Raw genomic sequence first — 18,402 nt, forward strand, 5'->3', positions numbered from 1 at the left:
GCGGGCCCAATGACGTCCCTACGCCCCCAGCGCCCACCTCACCTCATGAGACCTGCGAGCCTCCAGCAAGCCGGCTGCTCGCAATCACCTGCGCCGCCCGCTGCTGCCCAGCTGCCAGCACGCGCATTGGCCGCGAGCGCAGCGCGAGGCCTGCGAGCGTGTAGAGGCTCGCACACGCCGCGCGGAGCTGCCGTGGCGCGAAGCTGCCGTAGCGCGAAGCCAGGCACGAAGCGGCCGCTCCAAGACTCGTGCATCGTGTTGCACTGGACAACCCGCATCGAGATGCCACCCGACGTCTTCGCCCGATTCGGAGGGAGCGAGGTTGGCCACTCGCACGCCCGAGGTGGGGAGGCCGCAAGGTCAGGGTCATTAAACGGCCCAGCCCTACACGGCACCTCCGCTTCACCATCGCCAAATGTGCCAATGCGGCCGAGGCGCAGGCCCCTCCCCCTCTCCGGGCTCCGGGCTCCGCCCCTATATTGATTATTGCAGGAGCATTCTGGTAAACCGGCTGGTCCCCCTCGTCAATCATCACATGCCCGCCCCAACCAGGGAAGAGAAACGGAAATGCTGAGATCGCCATGCGCCAGCGCAGGCACAACGCCCCATTTCCCGAACCGCACCCAATTCTTCCAGCGCGAACGTCCTTTGTACGCTTTCCAGCGTCGAATGGGAACGCTGGCCGCCCTTCTGCCTTCCTTCAAACGCACGCATCGCCCGGGGTGACTTTCCCCAAAGCGGAGTTCCTCACCAGAGACCCGGTGCGCTGGAGGGGAAATGAGAGTTAAGGTTACGAATGATTTGCATTGCGGCAGCAGCCGCCGCGACCGCCGTCGTGGGGACCACGGCTGTTCAGCGTTATTGCGAACGCGCCACTGCAATGAAAGGAATGTCGCCAATGGCGAAGGCGGGTGGAGGGGCTGTGCGTTCGCTCGTCGTTTGTCTAGGCTCAATGTAGGACTGTCTCATTTCAGCCCTTCCGTCTCCCCAACCCAATGGCGCGCTAGGAAGAACAAGGCCAGAGCTTGCTAGTCGTGTGTCTTTCGCTATTGAGCTGGCTAGGTTCGAGCGAAGAACTCGTGTGGCCCCGTTGATCTCGCCTAGATGACGTGTCCAGTTGACGTTGAAATAAAATGTTTCAAACCTTCCTAATGGAGTCCCAGCCTGTCGCACCGAACGAGAAAAAAGCAAGTGCTACATGTGCCAATCAGGATCACTTCTGACCCACCATGGCTCGTCCACTCACGAAAGCTGTCGGAAGGAAAGCCTGAATCGGCGCAAATTGCAACACAAAATGAATGATACAATCCATTGACATGATGAGACGCTCCTGTGAGCAAGCCCAAGAAACAAAAGTCAACGCCCGTATTGATACAGTTACCCATGCCGACCACGTGGTGCCGCTGATCGCAAGCCTCATCTTAATTCCCCCGGACAAGTCGTCGAGACCAATCAATAATACTCTATCTTCTGTACAACTGGACAGCGCATCCCTGACTGCCCATGCGGTGGCCACCTCTAGTCCAACAATGCGCCAGAGGGCGCAGAGTTGCATTGGCAGGCCCAGCCATCTATGATATACACACTCTTTCGAGCAAAGGCCGAAACATGCCCTGCTCATCTAGTCTCCACAAGCAGCAAGTGCATGCTAGCGTACGCGAGAACAATGAAGACGCCGCAGAAAACAGCGAGTCCGACGGCATCCTGCCACAGCGCGAGCACGTTGAAACCGAAGCTGCTGAGGATAGCAGAGCCCGGCACTTCGATGTCGAGGCCGTACTTGTGGTCCACAAGGGAGAGGTACTTGACCTCGTTGACAATCAGACCCTCGAAGCCATAGTGGAAGATAGACAACTGCAGCATTGGTTAGCAACTTGCAACTGGCGCAAAACGTATCGAGATGATAGACTTACGGACTGCAGCCACAAAGCAGACTTGGGAATGGTCTCGTGGTTGAGAAGGAACCCTCCAAACAGCAGCGAGAAGAGCATTACCAGCGTAGCAACGAGATTCGCCACACCCTGGTTCCTTACGATGACACCGATGAAGAGGCAGATGTTCGCCGCAGCCAGATTGAACAAGGTCAAGAACAGCATGAACTTCCAGAACTCGGCTGCGGCTGGAATGAGTCCAGTCATGGGGTACACGATTGCGCCCATGATGATTGGCGGCAACAAACGCAGTGGGATGATGTCGAACAGCACCTTGGCAGCGAAATAAGCAATAGGCTTATAGTAACCTTTGGCTCGTTCGCGCATGAAGATCAGGCGTTCGGGAGCGAAGACGGTAAGCGACGTAAGCGTGCTGAAGCCGAAGAGGGCGAGCAAGAAAAAGAACAGACCCAAACGGTTCTGGAAACCCTTGATGTCGTCCGTCAGACCGTAGAAGAGGTAGCCGATCAGGACAGCAAGAACGATCGCGATGGCGTAGTGGGTCAACATGAGCAACGGGTTGCGGTAAAGATTACGCCAGGTTCGCTTGGACAAGATCACGAACTGGCTAAACACGCCAACCTTGCGGTAGCCCTTGACCTTGTAACTGCCATTGGAGGAGCTGGAGTCATTGTGTCCATTCGCACTGTGGGATCCCATGATGACCGTGTAGATGTCCTCGTGAAGGGCTTCGGCAACGTCCGAGCGCGTGTAGGTGGAAACAAGGGTGTCGAGATCGGTGCCTGTGCTTCCCTCAGCAGCCGGGGGAATTTGGTCAGGGTCTTCCAAGATCTGCGGCGGGGGAGCCCCCTGCTGTCGGTGCAGCCGAATATTGTCTCTCTCGGTCTCAGCAATCGACTCGTCGTCGGTCTTGGGCGTCGGAGGCTGCTCATAGCCGCTCTTCTTGCGGGTGAAGAGCTGGCGTTCTTGCTGCTGTCTGATCGAAGCCCTCCTCTTGTTCTTGGGCCGGGTGCTCGTTGACTCGCTACCTTGCTCTTGATCGATGCTCATGTTGGAAACGCTCGGGATTGATTTCACGCCAATTGCGCTGCTAGCCCTAGTCGGGAAATCATCGCGGGGTGCAAATAGAGAGCTGTTCTCATCGATGGGAACCCGAGGTGTAGAAGCATGCATCGTGAGATCGACGAGGAAATCGGCGATGTTGAAGCCAGGGGGACAGGTATACCCGACGTTATCAAAATAGGCTTGGCAGTTCGCGAAAGGTCCGGAATACACAGTCCTTCCTTTGGCAAGCAAGATGAGCTGATCGAAAAGGGCGACGATATTGGATCTCGGCTGGTGGATTGTGAAGACCACAGTCCTGTTGTATGTCTTGACTAGGTGGACCAGGCATTCGACCACGTTAAAGGCATTGTAGGCGTCCAGGCCGCTGGTAGGCTCATCAAGGAATAGAATACTGGGGCTGGTAACCAGCTCGCAGGCGATTCCAACACGGCGCTTTTCACCACCCGAGATGCCACGGCCGCTTCCTTCCTCCGATCCGATCATCTGGTGGCGGATCGAGTAGATTCCAAGCTGCCTTTCGACATCCTCTACCCTCTGTTCCTTGGCAGCACGGCTCATTTCCTTTGGCAGGCGGAGGAGGGCAGAGTCCATAATCGTCTCATGAACCGTTAGAGTGGGCAGGAGAGCATCCTCCTGATCAACGAATCCAATGACGCTCCTGAAATCATCGTTCGGGATTTTTTCACCATTGACGTAGATGTCGCCGTAAATAGTGCCGCGCTTGTTCTTCCGGGCCAGAATATCCAAGAAAGTAGTCTTTCCGGCACCAGAAGCACCCATAATGGCCATGAGTTCTCCGGGACGGACGGCACCCTGGATGTTCGCGAGGATCTGCTTCCCATTGAGTTGGTACGACACGTTTTCGAAGTGGAGCGCAGCAGGCTTGTGGTCCGCAATGAGCTTCATGGCCTCGTCGTCTTCATCGTCGGTCAGATGAATCGGGCCCCAGCCTTGGGCAGCGCTTCTCCTGGAGAGAATCCACACAAGGAGGATGACGGCCACAAGGAACAGAGCGCATCCTGCAATCACGCCAGCGATCAAGGGAGTGTTGATCGCCTTGACCGGGCGCTCATAACCAGGGATCTCGGTCTCGTGCAGGCACTCGCCGGAGTGGCAGCGCAGGGTAATGCTCTCGTCGCCGAAGACGCTCGCGATCAAATCGTTCATGGCCGGCTCGGAGAACAGACTGCCATCCTCGCTGCTGCCACCATCGGTCGAGACGGTCTTGAAGGTTGCCGGGCCCTTGATGGACTCGTCCAAGAACTCGCCGATGTCGATAGAGCCTTCCTCTCCGCAGAGCATCCTCCCCGGAATGCACGAGCACTTGACATTCTCACAGCGGTATTTGGTAGTGTTCCGGTTCGACTCTTGGTTGACGGTGAAGCCGCAGGTATCGAGGGAGCAGTAGAAGGACTCCTTCTGGTCGACCCAGACTGTAGGCTGTCAGTGGCGATCCGAAAGCAGAGGCGGGAGAACATACATTGGAAGTTACACTCCTCGGTCTCTGCGTTGCAGGCGAAGGTAGCCTGCGGCTTCTGGTCCTTGAGCTGGTCCAGGATCTTGCGGTTCGTGATGTCGCACATCTGGTAGTTCTCCTTGACGACAAGACCCTCGCGGTAGCAGACACCATCGACACCCTCGGGCATCAGGGCGTTGCATGCCTGGTTGGTGGAGCAGACGTTGCAATTGATGCCTTCCCAGCCCTCTCTGCAGTCGCACTGTGCGCCCTGACGGGGCGCCCTGTCTCTGCCATCAGCGAGCGAGCCGCAGACGGGATCAGAGCAGTCGTCGCCGCCGAAGCCGGGCGGACACACGCAGCGGCCGTTGGCCTTGCTGCAGCCGGCGAATTGATGGCACGGGAACTGCTCGAGGTTGCAGTTGAAGCACGGCGGGCAGCCGTCGGGGCGGTCTTCATAGACGGAGAAGGGGTCCTGCAGCATGTCGTTGCTGGTGTAGTTCCCAAAGGTGCGCTGGGCAGCGGCAATGCTGGAAAGGGCGGCGGCGGCGGCCAGCAAGTGAGTGGCCCATCCGGGCGAGCGCATGGTGGATGTTGAGGCGGGCGTGGCCCAAGCTGCGCGGTGCGGCGAAGCTCTCAAGACGCGATACAGCTGCCTGGCGGTGGCGCGGTGCTGGGGATATGGGCGGCGGCAAGAGTGGAGGACGCGACTTGGGCGCGGCGAAAAGGTTTGGCGCGGCGTTTATGCCGGGCTGCGCGGAGAATGACTCGGCGCTGGGACTGGGAGATGGCTGATGGCGGTGAAGCTGTCGAGTGAGTGCCTGCTTGCTGGTGTGGAGACTCTGCGGGGAGGGCAGGTTCATTACGGCCAACGCCGCCCAGGCGCCTCGGCTGAGCGCGCGCCGGCCAGAGTGCACTGCCCCCAACCCGCCGTCCGTCCCAGCCTGACGCGATGCCTGTGTCGACTTCCTTCGCGCACATCCGCACCAACCGCGGCGCCGCCCGCGTGTCGCTTGCATGTGTCTGGGGTCAGCCAAGAGCCGGAATGGTGGCATCAGGTGGTCAGAGAGGCCCTGTTGAGCCCTGTTGAGCCTCGCGATCGCCGGTTCACGCGACGTGCGATCGTCGGTCAGCGCGCCGGACAGCAGCATTGCGCCGGGGCGGCGGCGACAACGGCTGCGGCGCCTGGTCAGCCCCCAGCTGCCTCCGCTCGCCCTGACCCGCGGCCCTGCGTCTGCACGACACGCACGACACGCTATAAGCTCCTCCCTCAGCTCTCCCTGCTCCCTCAACGCGAATCACATTCGCCTCCCGTGATCGCTGGATCGCCCGCCTGCTCCAACCAGAGCGCCCGCTGCCCCGTTCTCCCGAGCTCTGTCGATCAACCGCCGTCATCATGGTGCACCTGGAGCCCTTTGGAGTTGAGGAGGTAGGTTTTGCAGATTTTTCATCGTCTTTCTCCCGGCTGTTCCGGTTCTTCTGTTGTTGGATGCGTGTACGCGTTGCGGTTGGGCCCACGTTCGTACGACCAAGTGGAGCCATGTCAGTCGGTGTCTCCAGCTGCCAAGTACAAGCCAAGCTGCGCTGGAGGAAGCGGTATAGGGGAAGGCACAGTAGTTGCTCTTCCAAACCGTTACGAATCAATTGCGATGCTCTTGATTCCTGGCACTGATTCGCGTAGTGGATGGACGCCCATGAGAACTCCGCCAAGTACAATCTCGCCGAGACGTGTTGTGCATCCATCTCCATCGAGCAATTGCAATCGCTTGCTGAGGATCCTGCTGAGAAGTCCGCCGGTATTCTGACAACGTCGGAAAAGCTCACCTATGGCGAAATCCGCGGCAGCGAGGCTCTTCGGAAGAACCTCTCAAGACTCTACTCATCAAGGGCGACAACTCCCTTGCCCGAGGATAATATTTTGATAACTCCGGGTGCTATCATGGCCAACACCCTGGTCTTCTACGCCCTGATTGGGCCAGGAGACCACGTCATTGTCCACCATCCAACGTATCAGCAACTATACGAGGTCCCGAAAAGCTTGGGCGCCGAAGTGGACCTCTGGGAAGCCAAAGCCGAAAACGACTGGATACCGGATCTGGAAGAATTGAAGGCTTTGGTGCGGCCAAACACCAAACTCATCGTAGTCAAGTACGTTGTTCACCTCTCTCTCTCAGCCGATATATAAACATATAAACAACCACGAAACCAAACTAACACCCCGCACCCCCCCTCCAAAAGCAACCCCAACAACCCCACCGGCGCCATCCTCCCCAAGTCCCTCCTCCAAAACCTCATCGACTACGCCGAGACCAAATCCCTCCCCATCCTCAGCGACGAAGTCTACCGCCCCATCTTCCACAGCGTCTCCCCCGTCGACGAGTCCTTCCCGCCCTCGATCCTCTCCCTCGGCTACCCGCTCACCATCGCCACCGGCTCCCTCTCCAAGGCCTACAGCCTCGCCGGGATCCGCGTCGGGTGGGTCGCGGCGCGGGACGCGGGCGTCGTCGCCCGCCTCGCCGCCGCGCGGCACTACACGACCATCAGCGTCAGCAGCCTGGACCAGCGGGTGGCGGCGCGCGCGCTGGGCGCCGCCACCGTGCACGCGCTGCTCGCGCGCAACATCTCGCTCGCAAAGGCGAACCTCGAGCTGCTCGACCGCTTCGTCGTCAAGCACGACGACGTCGTCGAGTGGGTGCGGCCCAAGGCGGGCACGACGGCGTTTCTGCGCTTCCATCGCGACGGCGCGGCGGTGGATGCGGGGCAGTTTTGCCGGACGCTGTTGGCGGAGACGGGCGTGCTGTTTGTGCCGGGCCCGGAGAGCTTTGGGGAGAGGTTTGCGGGGTATGTGAGGGTTGGGTTTTGCTGCGAGACGGAGGTGTTGAAGGAGGGGTTGGAGAAGGTGAGGGTGTGGATGAAGAAGAATTATGATGATGTGCCGTTGGTGGCGTAGTGGAAAGAAAAAGAAAGAAAAAAAAAAGGGCAAAGTGGATGCGTAGAGGGATCGAGGTTGTTGAGAAAGAATCAAGCACCGTATATATTTCAGTAGCAAAAAAAAAGGGTTGGATGTATGTACATACACCCGGTCTCTTCATTCTGAATCATCAACATAGGAACTCGGACTGGTGCCATATGCTTAGACCAAGAATGCTGGTAGTTGATGCGATAACCTAATGGTCTCTAGGGACTCAAATCAATACTAGCTTTCCACAACTAATTTGGCTCGAACTCTTTTAACCCCGAGCATCTTCAAGAAAGAAGTGTCGAGCGACGCTTTCTATCTTCTCCCTCTTGGGATCTCCGCTCTCCATGTGCCCTGTTGTGTGCAAAACCTCATCAATTTTCCTGCACGAGAATGGTTCACTTGGTTCTGCACTGACGATGGCGCAGCCTTGTTGTGTGAGCGACACATCGTCACAATTTTAGATACTACTAGGCACTCTGACGTCGAGTAAACGGATTCCTTTTTTTTTTTTAACTTACATCTCGCATGCAGTTGAACGCCGTTCAGGGTCTTCGAATCAAAAGAGAGAGAAAAAGAACCCGTAACAAGCTCGAAGTTGGTAATGATATATAAACGACCGATCCGTCGGGTATCATTTCTACAAGTAGATAGCTGCTGCACTATATGTATGTAGCACTGACTATTCTTTTAGTATCGATATAAAAAAGAAAAAAAGAAAACTCCATCTGCCATGCATGCGGGTCGTCCCGTCCCGGAACCGTCCGCATTTCCCTTTCCGACCATGCTATCAACCGTTTTCTTTCCATACATCATTAGAGAAAAAAATCGCTTTTGTCCCTCCTTTCACTTCCATTCTTTTTCCTCCCTTCTTCAAATTCTCTCTCTCTCTCTCTCTCTCCTGCTCACAAACTCCCCAACTCCAGCCACCCCTCAACAAAGGCCAACGCACCACCGGCCGGCCCCTGCATCATCTCCGCAAACTCCTCGAACCCGATCCGGCCCCTTCCCACCTTCTTGATCTCGCTCTCCGCACCGTCCAACATGGCCAACCGGGCCATCCGGCGCTCGTCGGGCGCCTCGCTGTGGTCGTCTTGACGCGCGTACGCGTTGAGCAAGTGCACGTTGGGCACGCGTGCCGCTGCCGATGAGTGGTTGATGGCGTCGCGCACGCGCTGCTCGCGGATCGCCGTGCTGACGAGCGACAGAAACTCCTCGGGCAGGTCGCGGATGTCGCTGGGCCGCATGCGGATCTCGGCGGCCATGTCCTCGTCATCATCGTCCTCGTCGTCGTCGTCGTCGTCATCGTCATCGTCCTCGTCCTCGTCTTCGTCTTCCTCGGCCGATGTGGATTCTCCGGAGCTGGGCGTGTCCTCTGAGCCACTTTCCGAAGTGGATGCCTCGGATGAGATTGGGATGAAGAGGGTTGGTTCGTTCGCATGGCTGGGCGCTGGAGCGGGCGAGGCCTGGCGGCTAGTTGGGACTGCGTTTCCTTGAGAAACGGGCGCCGGCGGTGGATTCAGTGATGAGGCTCTGGGCGGGTGAATGTCGCGCTCGCTGTTGGGCCGGAATTGGGGCATGGTAGGGTCGTTGAGGGGCTCTGCTTGGTCTACTGGAGGAGCTGGAGGAATGATTTCAGGCGTCTCCGGCCTCTCCGGTGGCGCAGTGGTATTGGTAGGAAGATTGAGGTTCGGCATGGGCAGGAAACCAGTTTGCGCAGGGTTGCTCGGGATGCTGTTTGGGCGGAATTGTGGCATAGTTATATCCCTAGGCGGCGATGCTGCTCTTTGACTGCGTGCGCTAGGCTGCTCTCTTCTCTGCCCCGATGTCCTGGCGTCAGAGGGGCGCATCACAAGCTCAAGCCACCTTACTTCAGGGTCCTCGTTACCGTCGCCCCCGTTGGTGTTGTTTGCATCCCCTCCAACTTCCCTACCTGGCTCTTCCGACCGCCTTGCCCTCTCGCGATCGCCCTCCAATAGATTCGACCTCTCAAATAGCTCGTCCAATTGCATGTCGACCAAGTCCACTTCGAGCCTCGCCTCTCGTTTCTGGGTATCTGTCGCTGTTCCCGATTCATTCTTCGTCTCCGAAATACGCCTTGCAGCCTTTGCGATCAGGGACCTAGCGGAGGAAATGAAACTCTTGTATGCTTCGTTAGAAATGCCGTTATTTTCTGCTTGTCGTAGATCCCGTTCGAAAGGTTGAAAGACCTCCTCCACGAAACCGTCGAGAGCGTCAATGTCTTCATTGGGAATGAAACCCTTGTTCTTCAGGGTTTGGTACGTCTTCCAGCTCCGGCCGGTAACCAATGCAACAAATTGAAGGGAGACTCTCATGAGCTCTTCGGCCTCGGGAGATCTGACGAGCGGGTCGTTCTTGAAGTCTGCGCCGGTTTTCTCCTCCATGTCCTTGATGAAGGCACTGATCTTCTGGCGCCACATCTGGCGCTCGGACTTGGTTGCTTGCACTTCCATAGCAATGTCCTCTTTCCGCTTGAAGATGGGATCGAGCATTTCGTTGCAGCCCTGTTGGGTGACCTGATAGAGAATATCCTTTCCAAGGTCCTCTTCGGCCTCTGGAATTTGGTAACCGCCCCACCGCTCTCCTACGGGCCGCGAGGATGCAGAGATATCAGAACGAGCATCAGACTCAAGATCGTCGGCAAAGCGGACACGCGAGGATGAACGGGAATGTGAGGGTCGGACATAGACGTCAGTGGGTGCATCGGCTTGGCCGCCAATAGCTGCGGACAAGTCGTCGGAGTCATCCGCGTGGTCGTATTCCGACCTGTCTGGCGCAGTGAGACCTTCCTCTTCATCGACATAGAACTCTCTCCGTCTCCATCGATCCGCGACAGCTTCATGGCGAGCGTGTCCGATGAGTGCAGCCGCGGGTCTACGAGCGGTGCCCAGGCGAAGTTCTCCAGAGTCTGCGATGAGCTGTGAACGGTCTTCGATGTCGCGACTATCCTCCCGTACAACCTCGTCATCCTCGGATTGGGGATCTCCGAAGCGATCAAACGTTTTTTGTAGCGCTGCATTGGGTCTCTGCCTGTTGAAGTTTGGTCCGCCAAGGAAAGCAGAGCTCAAAGGCTGGCTCGACTCGATTGTGTCCATAGCGCCAGCTACACTGAGATGCTCTTCAGCAACCATCAGCATGTCCCTGGTTTTCTCACGGAGGATGTTGTAATACGCGCGGAAGATGCGCAGGAAATCCTTTCTGGTCACATAGCCGTCGCCGTCGATGTCGTAGCATTCAAAGATCTTGTGTAGTTTCGCGCGGCTGTGTGGACTCATGCGGATGAAGTTCATGCCGAGGACGAATTCCTTGAAACCAATCAAGCCGTCCCCGTTGCTGTCGAAGAAGGCAAAAACACGGTCGTAGACAAGATTGGGAGCGGGGATGTTTGCAGTATACCTGGGCACGAAAGATTTGTCAAAAGCGCGCCTATCGATGGCTGCGCCCAGTTTTTCCGGATCCTCGTCCCATTGGACGTTGGCAAGACAGGTGAATTGCTCCCAAAGGCCATCGATCTCTTCGGGCTCGTACTGCGTCTGTTCCTCCAGGCTTTTCCTCACGGCGTTGGGCACAATGGACGGCATATAGCCTGGATTGCCTGGGAAATACACTGGCATGGGATTGCGAGTGTATCCCAGGTACCTGGCAGGGACCTTGACCTTCTGGAACATGTGTGTCTTGGGATGGATGTTGGTAGCTTCGCAATCGGAGCACAGGTCGTAGTCTATACAGTTGGTGCAGCGCCAACGGATGCCCCGAATGGGCGTGGTGCTGCAGCCATCGCAAGTGATTCCGCGATGGACAATGCCCTTCTGTCGCGCCTGATCTTCGGCAATGTAGTACAGTGTCCTCCGGAGAGCGTGGCCGTCGCCGTTCTGGTCGTTGACTGCCATGGCGCCACCTTGCGACTCAGCCTCGTGCCATGAGGCGGCCTCGGTCTCATCGTCATTGGCAGCAATGGCTAGGTCCTGTGTGCCGTCGGTCTGGGCGGTATCAGCGATCCTGCGGTAGAGTCTTCCGAAGGCAGCCGTGATCTGAGCGCGTGGGAGACCCCAGGTGAGGAGGCGACGGTAGATACGATCGGATTCGTGGCGCCTCGAGAGGTGGTTGGAGGCATCGAATTCGCGCTCCAGATAATTGTCCAGGAACTGGCGCTGGGCCTCTTCAGCCAGCTCCTCGGCCATCCACTGCTCATGGTGGCAGACGCGTCGGAACCAATCAACGTCAGGCAGCCTTCCCGGGAAGAGCGGGAAGCGGTGGCGATGCCCATGGTTGTCGGCGTCCTCAACGACGAAGACGCCGTAGGGGGGTGCGGAATCGGTAGCGTCGGTGCGGGCATCGGCGTCGGCATCGTCGTGGTGGGAGCGGGTGCGGCGTCGCGGATTGCGGCGACGATGGACGGCGTTGCTGCGTTGGAGGCCCTGGGCGGGCTCGGCGGTGAGGGTGGACCAGACGAGGTAGGCGGAGAAGGCGGCGGCAGCTCCGGCGAGGGCCAGCACGACGGGGCGGTATCGCGACAAGGCGGAGGTGGTTGAAGCCATGCGGGCTGGGCGTGGGGAAAGCCGCAGCTACGGCGGTCGGAGCAGCTGCGGCGGAAGTTGGATGGCGTCGTGAGCGCGTCGCTCGAGGTGTGGGGAGTCAGCTGGCAAGCAGCATAATTACAGACACGCGCAGGCCGGAGCCGGGTTCGACGAAGCTGGACTGGGACGAGGGGAAGGGCGATGGTGTGTCATGCAGCTCGGCGGCCATCAGGTTGCAGGCAGGCGCACAGCTGACTTTCCTCTCTCAACCCTCTGCCCGCACGGCCCCATCCGGCCCCGGACTACGGTTGCCGACAAGACGGTCCATGCCGCCTGGTTAAAACGGCCGTCAGCCCTTAAGGCAAGTCCATGCGACTGCATCTCTCCCGTGTCGCCAATCATGTTTGCAGACGTGCCTGATGCCGGCCCTCTTGCTTGAGAGACCAAGGACTAATTAGCTACCGCGATTACGGAATATGGTGTCTGCTAGGTGCGAACACCGGAATCATTCCGAATTAATGTGGTCTGCCGGTAGCCAACGTCAGCGGACGGCAATGTCTCCCGCCCTGTACAAAACTAAAATCATGAATCTGAAGACCTCCACGTTGTTTCTGTAAGTCATTCTTTCCCATGTCAACGTTCAAATCCCACAGCTCCTCTTAGCATTTCTCAACCTGGTTTAGCGCGGTGCGCAGCCCACTAGGTAGCAAGGCTGAGCTCAGGCAGCCCTCAAGGCAACTACGCCAGTGATGTGTGAGTCAAATCCATCAAAAAACCCTGTTTATTAGCAGTTGGTTCTGCTCCGAGACAGTGTCTTCCCTTCCGGTCCATACAAAATACCTGCCTCCCTCTCACAAAGATAGGAGGCATCATTGATGCGCTTACAGACGCCAATCCTTTACCGATTGAATCGGTATACCAACCGGCGCTTTCCAAGACTTCCCTTACTACAGCGCTCTCTGAACCCAACCATGCCGCGCTCTTCCAGAGGAACAGGGCCCCAGACCAGCTTCCCCAGCGGTCCATCATTGGCGTCTCTCAATCCATTGCAGGCGGCAGCCTACAGCCATCAATCCACCCATGTGCTCACACCAGATCCGAAGACGCTGAAGCTCCCACCGCGCCCTCCTCCAGCCGGTGAGCTACCAGCACCCCTGGACTTTCTCACGCCGTCCAAGTTCAAAGGCGACTTCCCACTCTCGACCAACCGCATTGAGAACTTCCCCCCCGCGCAAATCGAGCAGGACGCCCTTCACACCCGCGTCGTCCTGCACCCGCGCATGCCGCTCCTCCTGGACGCCTTCCTGCAGCACAAGCGCGCCAACGGCTCCGACCACGAGCAGGCCCTCTACAGCACCATGACCTGGCCGCGGCTGGCCACGCGCATGATCGAGAAGCGGCCGCTCTGCTTCCTGCAGAGCAGCGACCTCACCCGCCTGCGCGACAACCGCTGGATCGGCGCGAAGCACGCCGAGTGGGACCGCGTCGGCACGCCCGCCCAGCTCCTCAACCGCCACCTCACCCTCGACGCCTACCTCTCCTACGACGAGATCATGCTGTCCTCGCTGCTCGCCGCCTCCGGCCCCACCTTCTTCATCAACAGCGGCAACCGCTTCAACCACGGCGTCCCGGCCGACGCCGGCGTCGCCCACGAGCCCCGCGGCGTCATGGTCGGCGTCGTGGGCCCCCGCTTCGACCGCGCCGCCCAGCACGACTCGGCCATCATCTGCCGCCCGCCGCCGGCCGGCCAGCGCTCCGTCGGCGGCCGCATGGACCCGGAGGTGCGCCGCATGATCCAGCAGTGGCTGCTTCCCGGCGTCGACGACGTCGACGCGCGCCCGGACGCGGCGGCGCGCTACCGGTTCGGCGACTTCGACGAGCACATGTACAAGGCGCGGCTGCGCGTGTCGTTCGACGTGCTGCTGCTGGAGGCGGACGCGCGGGCGCGGGCCGCGGGCCGGGACGCGGTCGTGCACGTCGTCGGGCTGGGGCTCGGCGTGTGGCGCAAGCACGCAGCGCAGAACGGGTGGTACGTCGAGGCGTTTGCAGAGAGCCTGGCGGCGCTGGAGCTCGAGCGCGTGTCGGTCGTCGAGTTTGGCTGGATCGACGGCGTGCCGCGCGAGACGGAGGAGGCGGTCGCGGAGGCGGCGGGCGCGAAGGGGATCGCGGTGCGGTTCACGCAGGAGGATCCGTGCAGGAAGCTGGTCGGCGGGGATGAGGGGAAGCTGCTGGTTGTCACTTGGGCTTGGGATGGCAATTCCTACGTCGGGAATGAGTATTGGAACCATAACTTGAGCTCCAGTGGCGATCCCGCGGCCGTCTGCTTCTCCACCATCGGGGAACTGATGAACCCGGATATAAACCCCTTCGCGCATAGAGTCATGGTGGTTGGTGTGGGAAATGAGGAGCAGTGAAGGAAAGGATTACAATGCCGTGCCCGAATGGTAATTACATATGTCTCCCCACTCCCAGTTGGACCCTCTTATCGGCAACCGTACGGACCAGCCTCGGCCCTAGGTACTGCCACTACGACTGACGCCTTGCTGCTTGAGCCGTCCATTGTGCCTGCCGTTGTTGATGTCGCTGCACGTTTTTTACATACCCCACACACAAGAACATGTCGAGAAAGTCTGGTGAATTGAATTGAATAGTCTCGTGTTCTACATCCTGCTTCGTACCGTTCCTGAGAAGGACACCGCCTTCGCTGTTCACCCCATCCAATTTGTATCCAGGAATCCCAAATCAATGCAGAAATGTCCGCTGAATCGACCGCGAAGGAACTCGGCGGCCGCATCTACTCAATCACCCAGTCCGCGCCATCATCTGGAGTCAAGCTCAGCGCGTCGTCCTCATCGTTCGAGTCATCCCCACCGTCCTCTTGGTCATGATAGTCTTCACCATTAGTCCAAGCGTTGACCGCGTCTTGAACTTTCCTGGCGTTGATCACGTCCTGAACCAGACCCATTGGCAGCGCATCATTGACCTGGATCATCTCGCCCAAGATACCCGACTCCGCTTCCGGTCCTCCCGCCTCCCGTGGTTTGTTCTTTCTAGTGACCTTCTCCTTCTTCGGCGGGTCGCGGTTGTTGAAGTGGTCTGGGCGGCAGCGGTCATGGCACTCGCAGGGCCACAGGGGGCCCAGCTTGTCCACGTCGATCGGAGGAAGGTCGATGGCGGCGTCGTAAGGCACGGGCGGTCCGGCACGGGCGATCACCTCATTGGGCTGGCGACGCTTCTCTGAAACCGGGACGCCACCGTCGTCTTCGTCCTCGGCATGCGGCGGCTCGGGAGCCTTCGAGGCGTAGAAGCGGTCGGACACGAACTCGGCGCGCTTTGCGTCGAAGAACATGTCGTCCAGATGCTTTTGCCAGCTGGGACGGACGTGGAAGCCGCAAAGCCGAAGCTTCTTGGCGTTCTGGAGGTTGCGAGTGACCAACCCGCAAATGTACTGCACGGCCTTGCTGTGGCAGCCAAAGACCTGAGGCGTGGTGAAGTAGTTCTCAATGACCATGTTTGTGGACACCTTGGGCTCAATCCAGAGGTTCTCCAGGCTCAGCTGCCCCAGAGTCTTCAGCACCTTGGTGAGCTTTCCGTGACGGTTACCAGGCTGGATGTTGGCTCCAAAGAGGCTCAGGAAATCATCATGGCTGAAGTTCAAGTGGATGTTGCGGATTTCGCGCATCTGTTTCTCGACGACTTGGTCCAGGAAGCGGATTAGATGGCCGGGCCTATCGAAGCAGAGAGTGTTGCGGCGGATGGACATTTTGAACAACATGTCCTGGTCCGAAGACCTTGCTTCGAAGACGCCAACACCAGGCATCGCGTACAAAAACTGCTCGGGAGCAAGGGCCATAGAGCCATACCTGCGCACGTCCTCTTGGTTAGTGTATCGACACCTTCGGTCTTTGCTCCACAGGAACGGCCAGAGATCCTTGTCCTCTCCAAGTTTCTCGAGAATCTGCCACCTCAGCTCATACGGAAGTCCAGAGTAATTGAACTTCTCCTTCCCCACGGAGACTCGAGCCTCCCAAAACCTAAGCTGCGTGTCGTAGCTTGCGGCGAAGCGAGGCCCGGCTTGACGAAGAGTCTCGACGAACTGAGAGAATGGGATGCAGATATCGCGCCGAAGGTAGACAGCCAGTTCGCCTTGGAGCAGACCGATTTTCACAACATGCGGCCTGAACTCGGAGGCCAGCTGGACGCAGAATACGGATCCGAATTCAGGAAAGCGGAAGAACTTCTCTCCCGAACAGAGGCTTGAGATGTCCCACATGCTGAGATATTCGCAGAAGGCATAGTGGTCATGGTCCTTCGTCTGGTATGACTTCAGGAAATCCTGGACGCCCGAGACAATTTTGTCGCGCATGCTGAGCTTGAAGCCGCTCGGCAAAGTGAAGCCGTTGTGACCGTGCGACCATACGATACAGCCGGTCGGCCAGTTCCAGGAATAGTGAGTGGATTCGCCAGTCTTGATGAAGGCGTCATAACGCTGTTGGGCGCCCTCAAGGGCTTGAGTGAGGACTTTGGGGTCGGTAGCCTTGAGTTGGGGCGTGTCAGCACGACGGGAGAATTTCTGTCTGACAGACATGGTAAACGCTGTGTGGAGTGAGGAGGACTGGAATGAGATGGATGGATCAGTGAAGAAGAGATGAAAGCAGTGTCGGAACGGTTGGAGGGATGGGAGGCAGAAGTGGTTTCTCTTAAGCAGGTGACAGTTGGTGGCTGGGAGGGTCGCTATTGTGTCTGTTCCTATTGTGCGGTTTCACATGGCGGGAAAAATTTGTAGGCAAAAGTGAGAGCGCGCCGCACCAGCACCCGCTGGGCGTGTAGGATCCTGTCCCTGATTTAGAAGTCTAGTTCACGTGTAGTCAACTAGTCCTGCGGGACCCTGATCTCAATTCGAAAACCGAATCCACTTGTTGACTGGAAGCATACGTCCGGACGTGGATGTACACCAAAAAAAAAATCAAAAAAATCCATGACCTCCATATCAAGACGGCTGCTCCTTCTTCCAACAACAAGACCTGTCGAAAGCAAAGTCAGACATAGTAGCCTCGATATACCCTCAAATACCAAAGGCCTGGTCGTGGAAATGAGGCTAACTATTCTGACACGACTATTGGCTTAAGGAAAACGAAATTGAATCAACCATATGTTCTCGCCTTCAATTTGAGCTCGAGAGTTGAACTCTTCGAGTGATGGGAGAAGCTCTCACTTACGCTATCCCCGAGATCGAGGCCCAGTACCCTTTCAGCTCTACATCCATGACATACACGATGCTTTGCACTCTTCTTCCCAACGAGCTTGGCATGACCCAATGCGCGCTTGTGAACGATATGCATGCGTATCTGATCCCACGAAAGTCAGTTGGACGCCTTTCCCCCTCCATTTCGCACCACCAATCGAGTAGACAAGCAAGCTGAAAGCATGTCCGCTCATCATCGAATCTCCGTTCACAGTGGCTCACATACCTGCACCGCCGTAGCCTACTCCACATCTGCCCGTGTCTGATTGCAGTTCTCCACCACTCTTCACAGAATCGCCAAAAAAAAAAAAACAATACTGGCAGCCAGGGGAAGTGAGAGCAGGCAGCAGCGACGTGAGTCGTATGTAGCCCTATCCAGCCGCTACACAGAAACTGACACCACCATCCCGGGCGCCCCTGCATAGCCGACGAAGCAGCGCAGCACAGTCGGTTTACCTCATCCGGCAGACCGGCGGGCCTTCCCTTTCCCCAGTCTGTCCATCCGGCTCGTCCCCCCTCGCATCTCCCGCTCTTTGCTTTTTCCCCATCATCATCATCCATCATAGTTCGGCGCGCGCCAGGGGGAAAAAGTCACCTCATCCCTGTGACCGTAACAAGGGTTGTAAGAAAACAGGAACAACAAGCAACAGAGCCAAGAAGAGAAGGCGAAGATCCCGATCACATGTGAAATGGACAATCAAATCCACCCCCGCCGGCCCCCCCAAAAAAAAGCGCGGGGGAAAGTATTCCGAGCACCACCAATGACAATGGTTTCCCCCTCTACGGACTACTTACTACCACCACGTTACGAACACTATACCCAAACAACGTCACATTTCAGGTCCGCGCCCGCACCGCCCATCATTCATCATTCATCATCATCATCATCATCGTCAGGAGCATCATCGTCGTCCCGCCCGCCGTCTACCTACATACGATCCCCACAAAAACCCACACGCACTTAGAAAGGCAACTCCGCCCGGCGGGCTGGGCGCCTCGTCTCACACGCTGCACATCTACGCGCGCGTGCGCCTGTTTGCCTTGCCCGCCTTGCCCCGGCGATATGTTATGTTTTGGTGCGACTTAAAATTACATACATATTCCCCGTTGCCGCTGCGTGTGTGTGCATCATCCCCCTCTCCCTCGGTCGGCGTCTCTCCTTTGGGCAGTTCCGTCCAGCTCCGCTGCGTTCGAAGTTGTTTCTCTCTGGAGGGTGGGAACGTTGATCCCCCGTTTCTGTTGTTCGA

The 18,402-nt window shown here is 57.8% G+C and overlaps 5 protein-coding genes across 5 annotated transcripts; 2 read left to right on the forward strand and 3 right to left on the reverse strand.

The window, feature by feature from the left end:
- Positions 1-1,617: 1,617 nt before the first annotated feature.
- On the reverse strand, positions 1,618-4,999 carry BKCO1_900083 (abc transporter; the record flags this gene model as incomplete). The annotated part of the gene is made up of 3 exons (XM_020279910.1): positions 1,618-1,854; positions 1,914-4,390; positions 4,438-4,999. The coding sequence occupies 3 exons, from the start codon at positions 4,997-4,999 to the stop codon at positions 1,618-1,620; spliced, it is 3,276 nt and encodes a 1,091-aa protein (XP_020133108.1).
- An 810-nt stretch (positions 5,000-5,809) lies between these two features.
- BKCO1_900084 (aspartate aminotransferase) lies at positions 5,810-7,363 on the forward strand (the record flags this gene model as incomplete). Its single annotated transcript, XM_020279911.1, has 3 exons — positions 5,810-5,842; positions 6,095-6,561; positions 6,652-7,363. The coding sequence occupies 3 exons, from the start codon at positions 5,810-5,812 to the stop codon at positions 7,361-7,363; spliced, it is 1,212 nt and encodes a 403-aa protein (XP_020133103.1).
- A 914-nt stretch (positions 7,364-8,277) lies between these two features.
- BKCO1_900085 (ef hand domain-containing protein) lies at positions 8,278-11,931 on the reverse strand (the record flags this gene model as incomplete). Its single annotated transcript, XM_020279912.1, has 1 exon — positions 8,278-11,931. The coding sequence occupies one exon, from the start codon at positions 11,929-11,931 to the stop codon at positions 8,278-8,280; it is 3,654 nt and encodes a 1,217-aa protein (XP_020133102.1).
- Positions 11,932-12,881: 950 nt separating this feature from the next.
- On the forward strand, positions 12,882-14,324 carry BKCO1_900086 (uncharacterized protein; the record flags this gene model as incomplete). The annotated part of the gene is made up of 1 exon (XM_020279913.1): positions 12,882-14,324. One exon carries the CDS (start codon positions 12,882-12,884, stop codon positions 14,322-14,324), a length of 1,443 nt encoding a protein of 480 aa, XP_020133105.1.
- Positions 14,325-14,704: 380 nt separating this feature from the next.
- BKCO1_900087 (uncharacterized protein) lies at positions 14,705-16,498 on the reverse strand (the record flags this gene model as incomplete). The annotated part of the gene is made up of 1 exon (XM_020279914.1): positions 14,705-16,498. The coding sequence occupies one exon, from the start codon at positions 16,496-16,498 to the stop codon at positions 14,705-14,707; it is 1,794 nt and encodes a 597-aa protein (XP_020133104.1).
- Between the last annotated feature and the right edge of the window lie 1,904 nt (positions 16,499-18,402).

The sequence above is a fragment of the Diplodia corticola genome (assembly GCF_001883845.1).
Source record: "Diplodia corticola strain CBS 112549 chromosome Unknown scaffold9, whole genome shotgun sequence".
In the NCBI taxonomy this organism is placed as follows: domain Eukaryota; kingdom Fungi; phylum Ascomycota; class Dothideomycetes; order Botryosphaeriales; family Botryosphaeriaceae; genus Diplodia; species Diplodia corticola.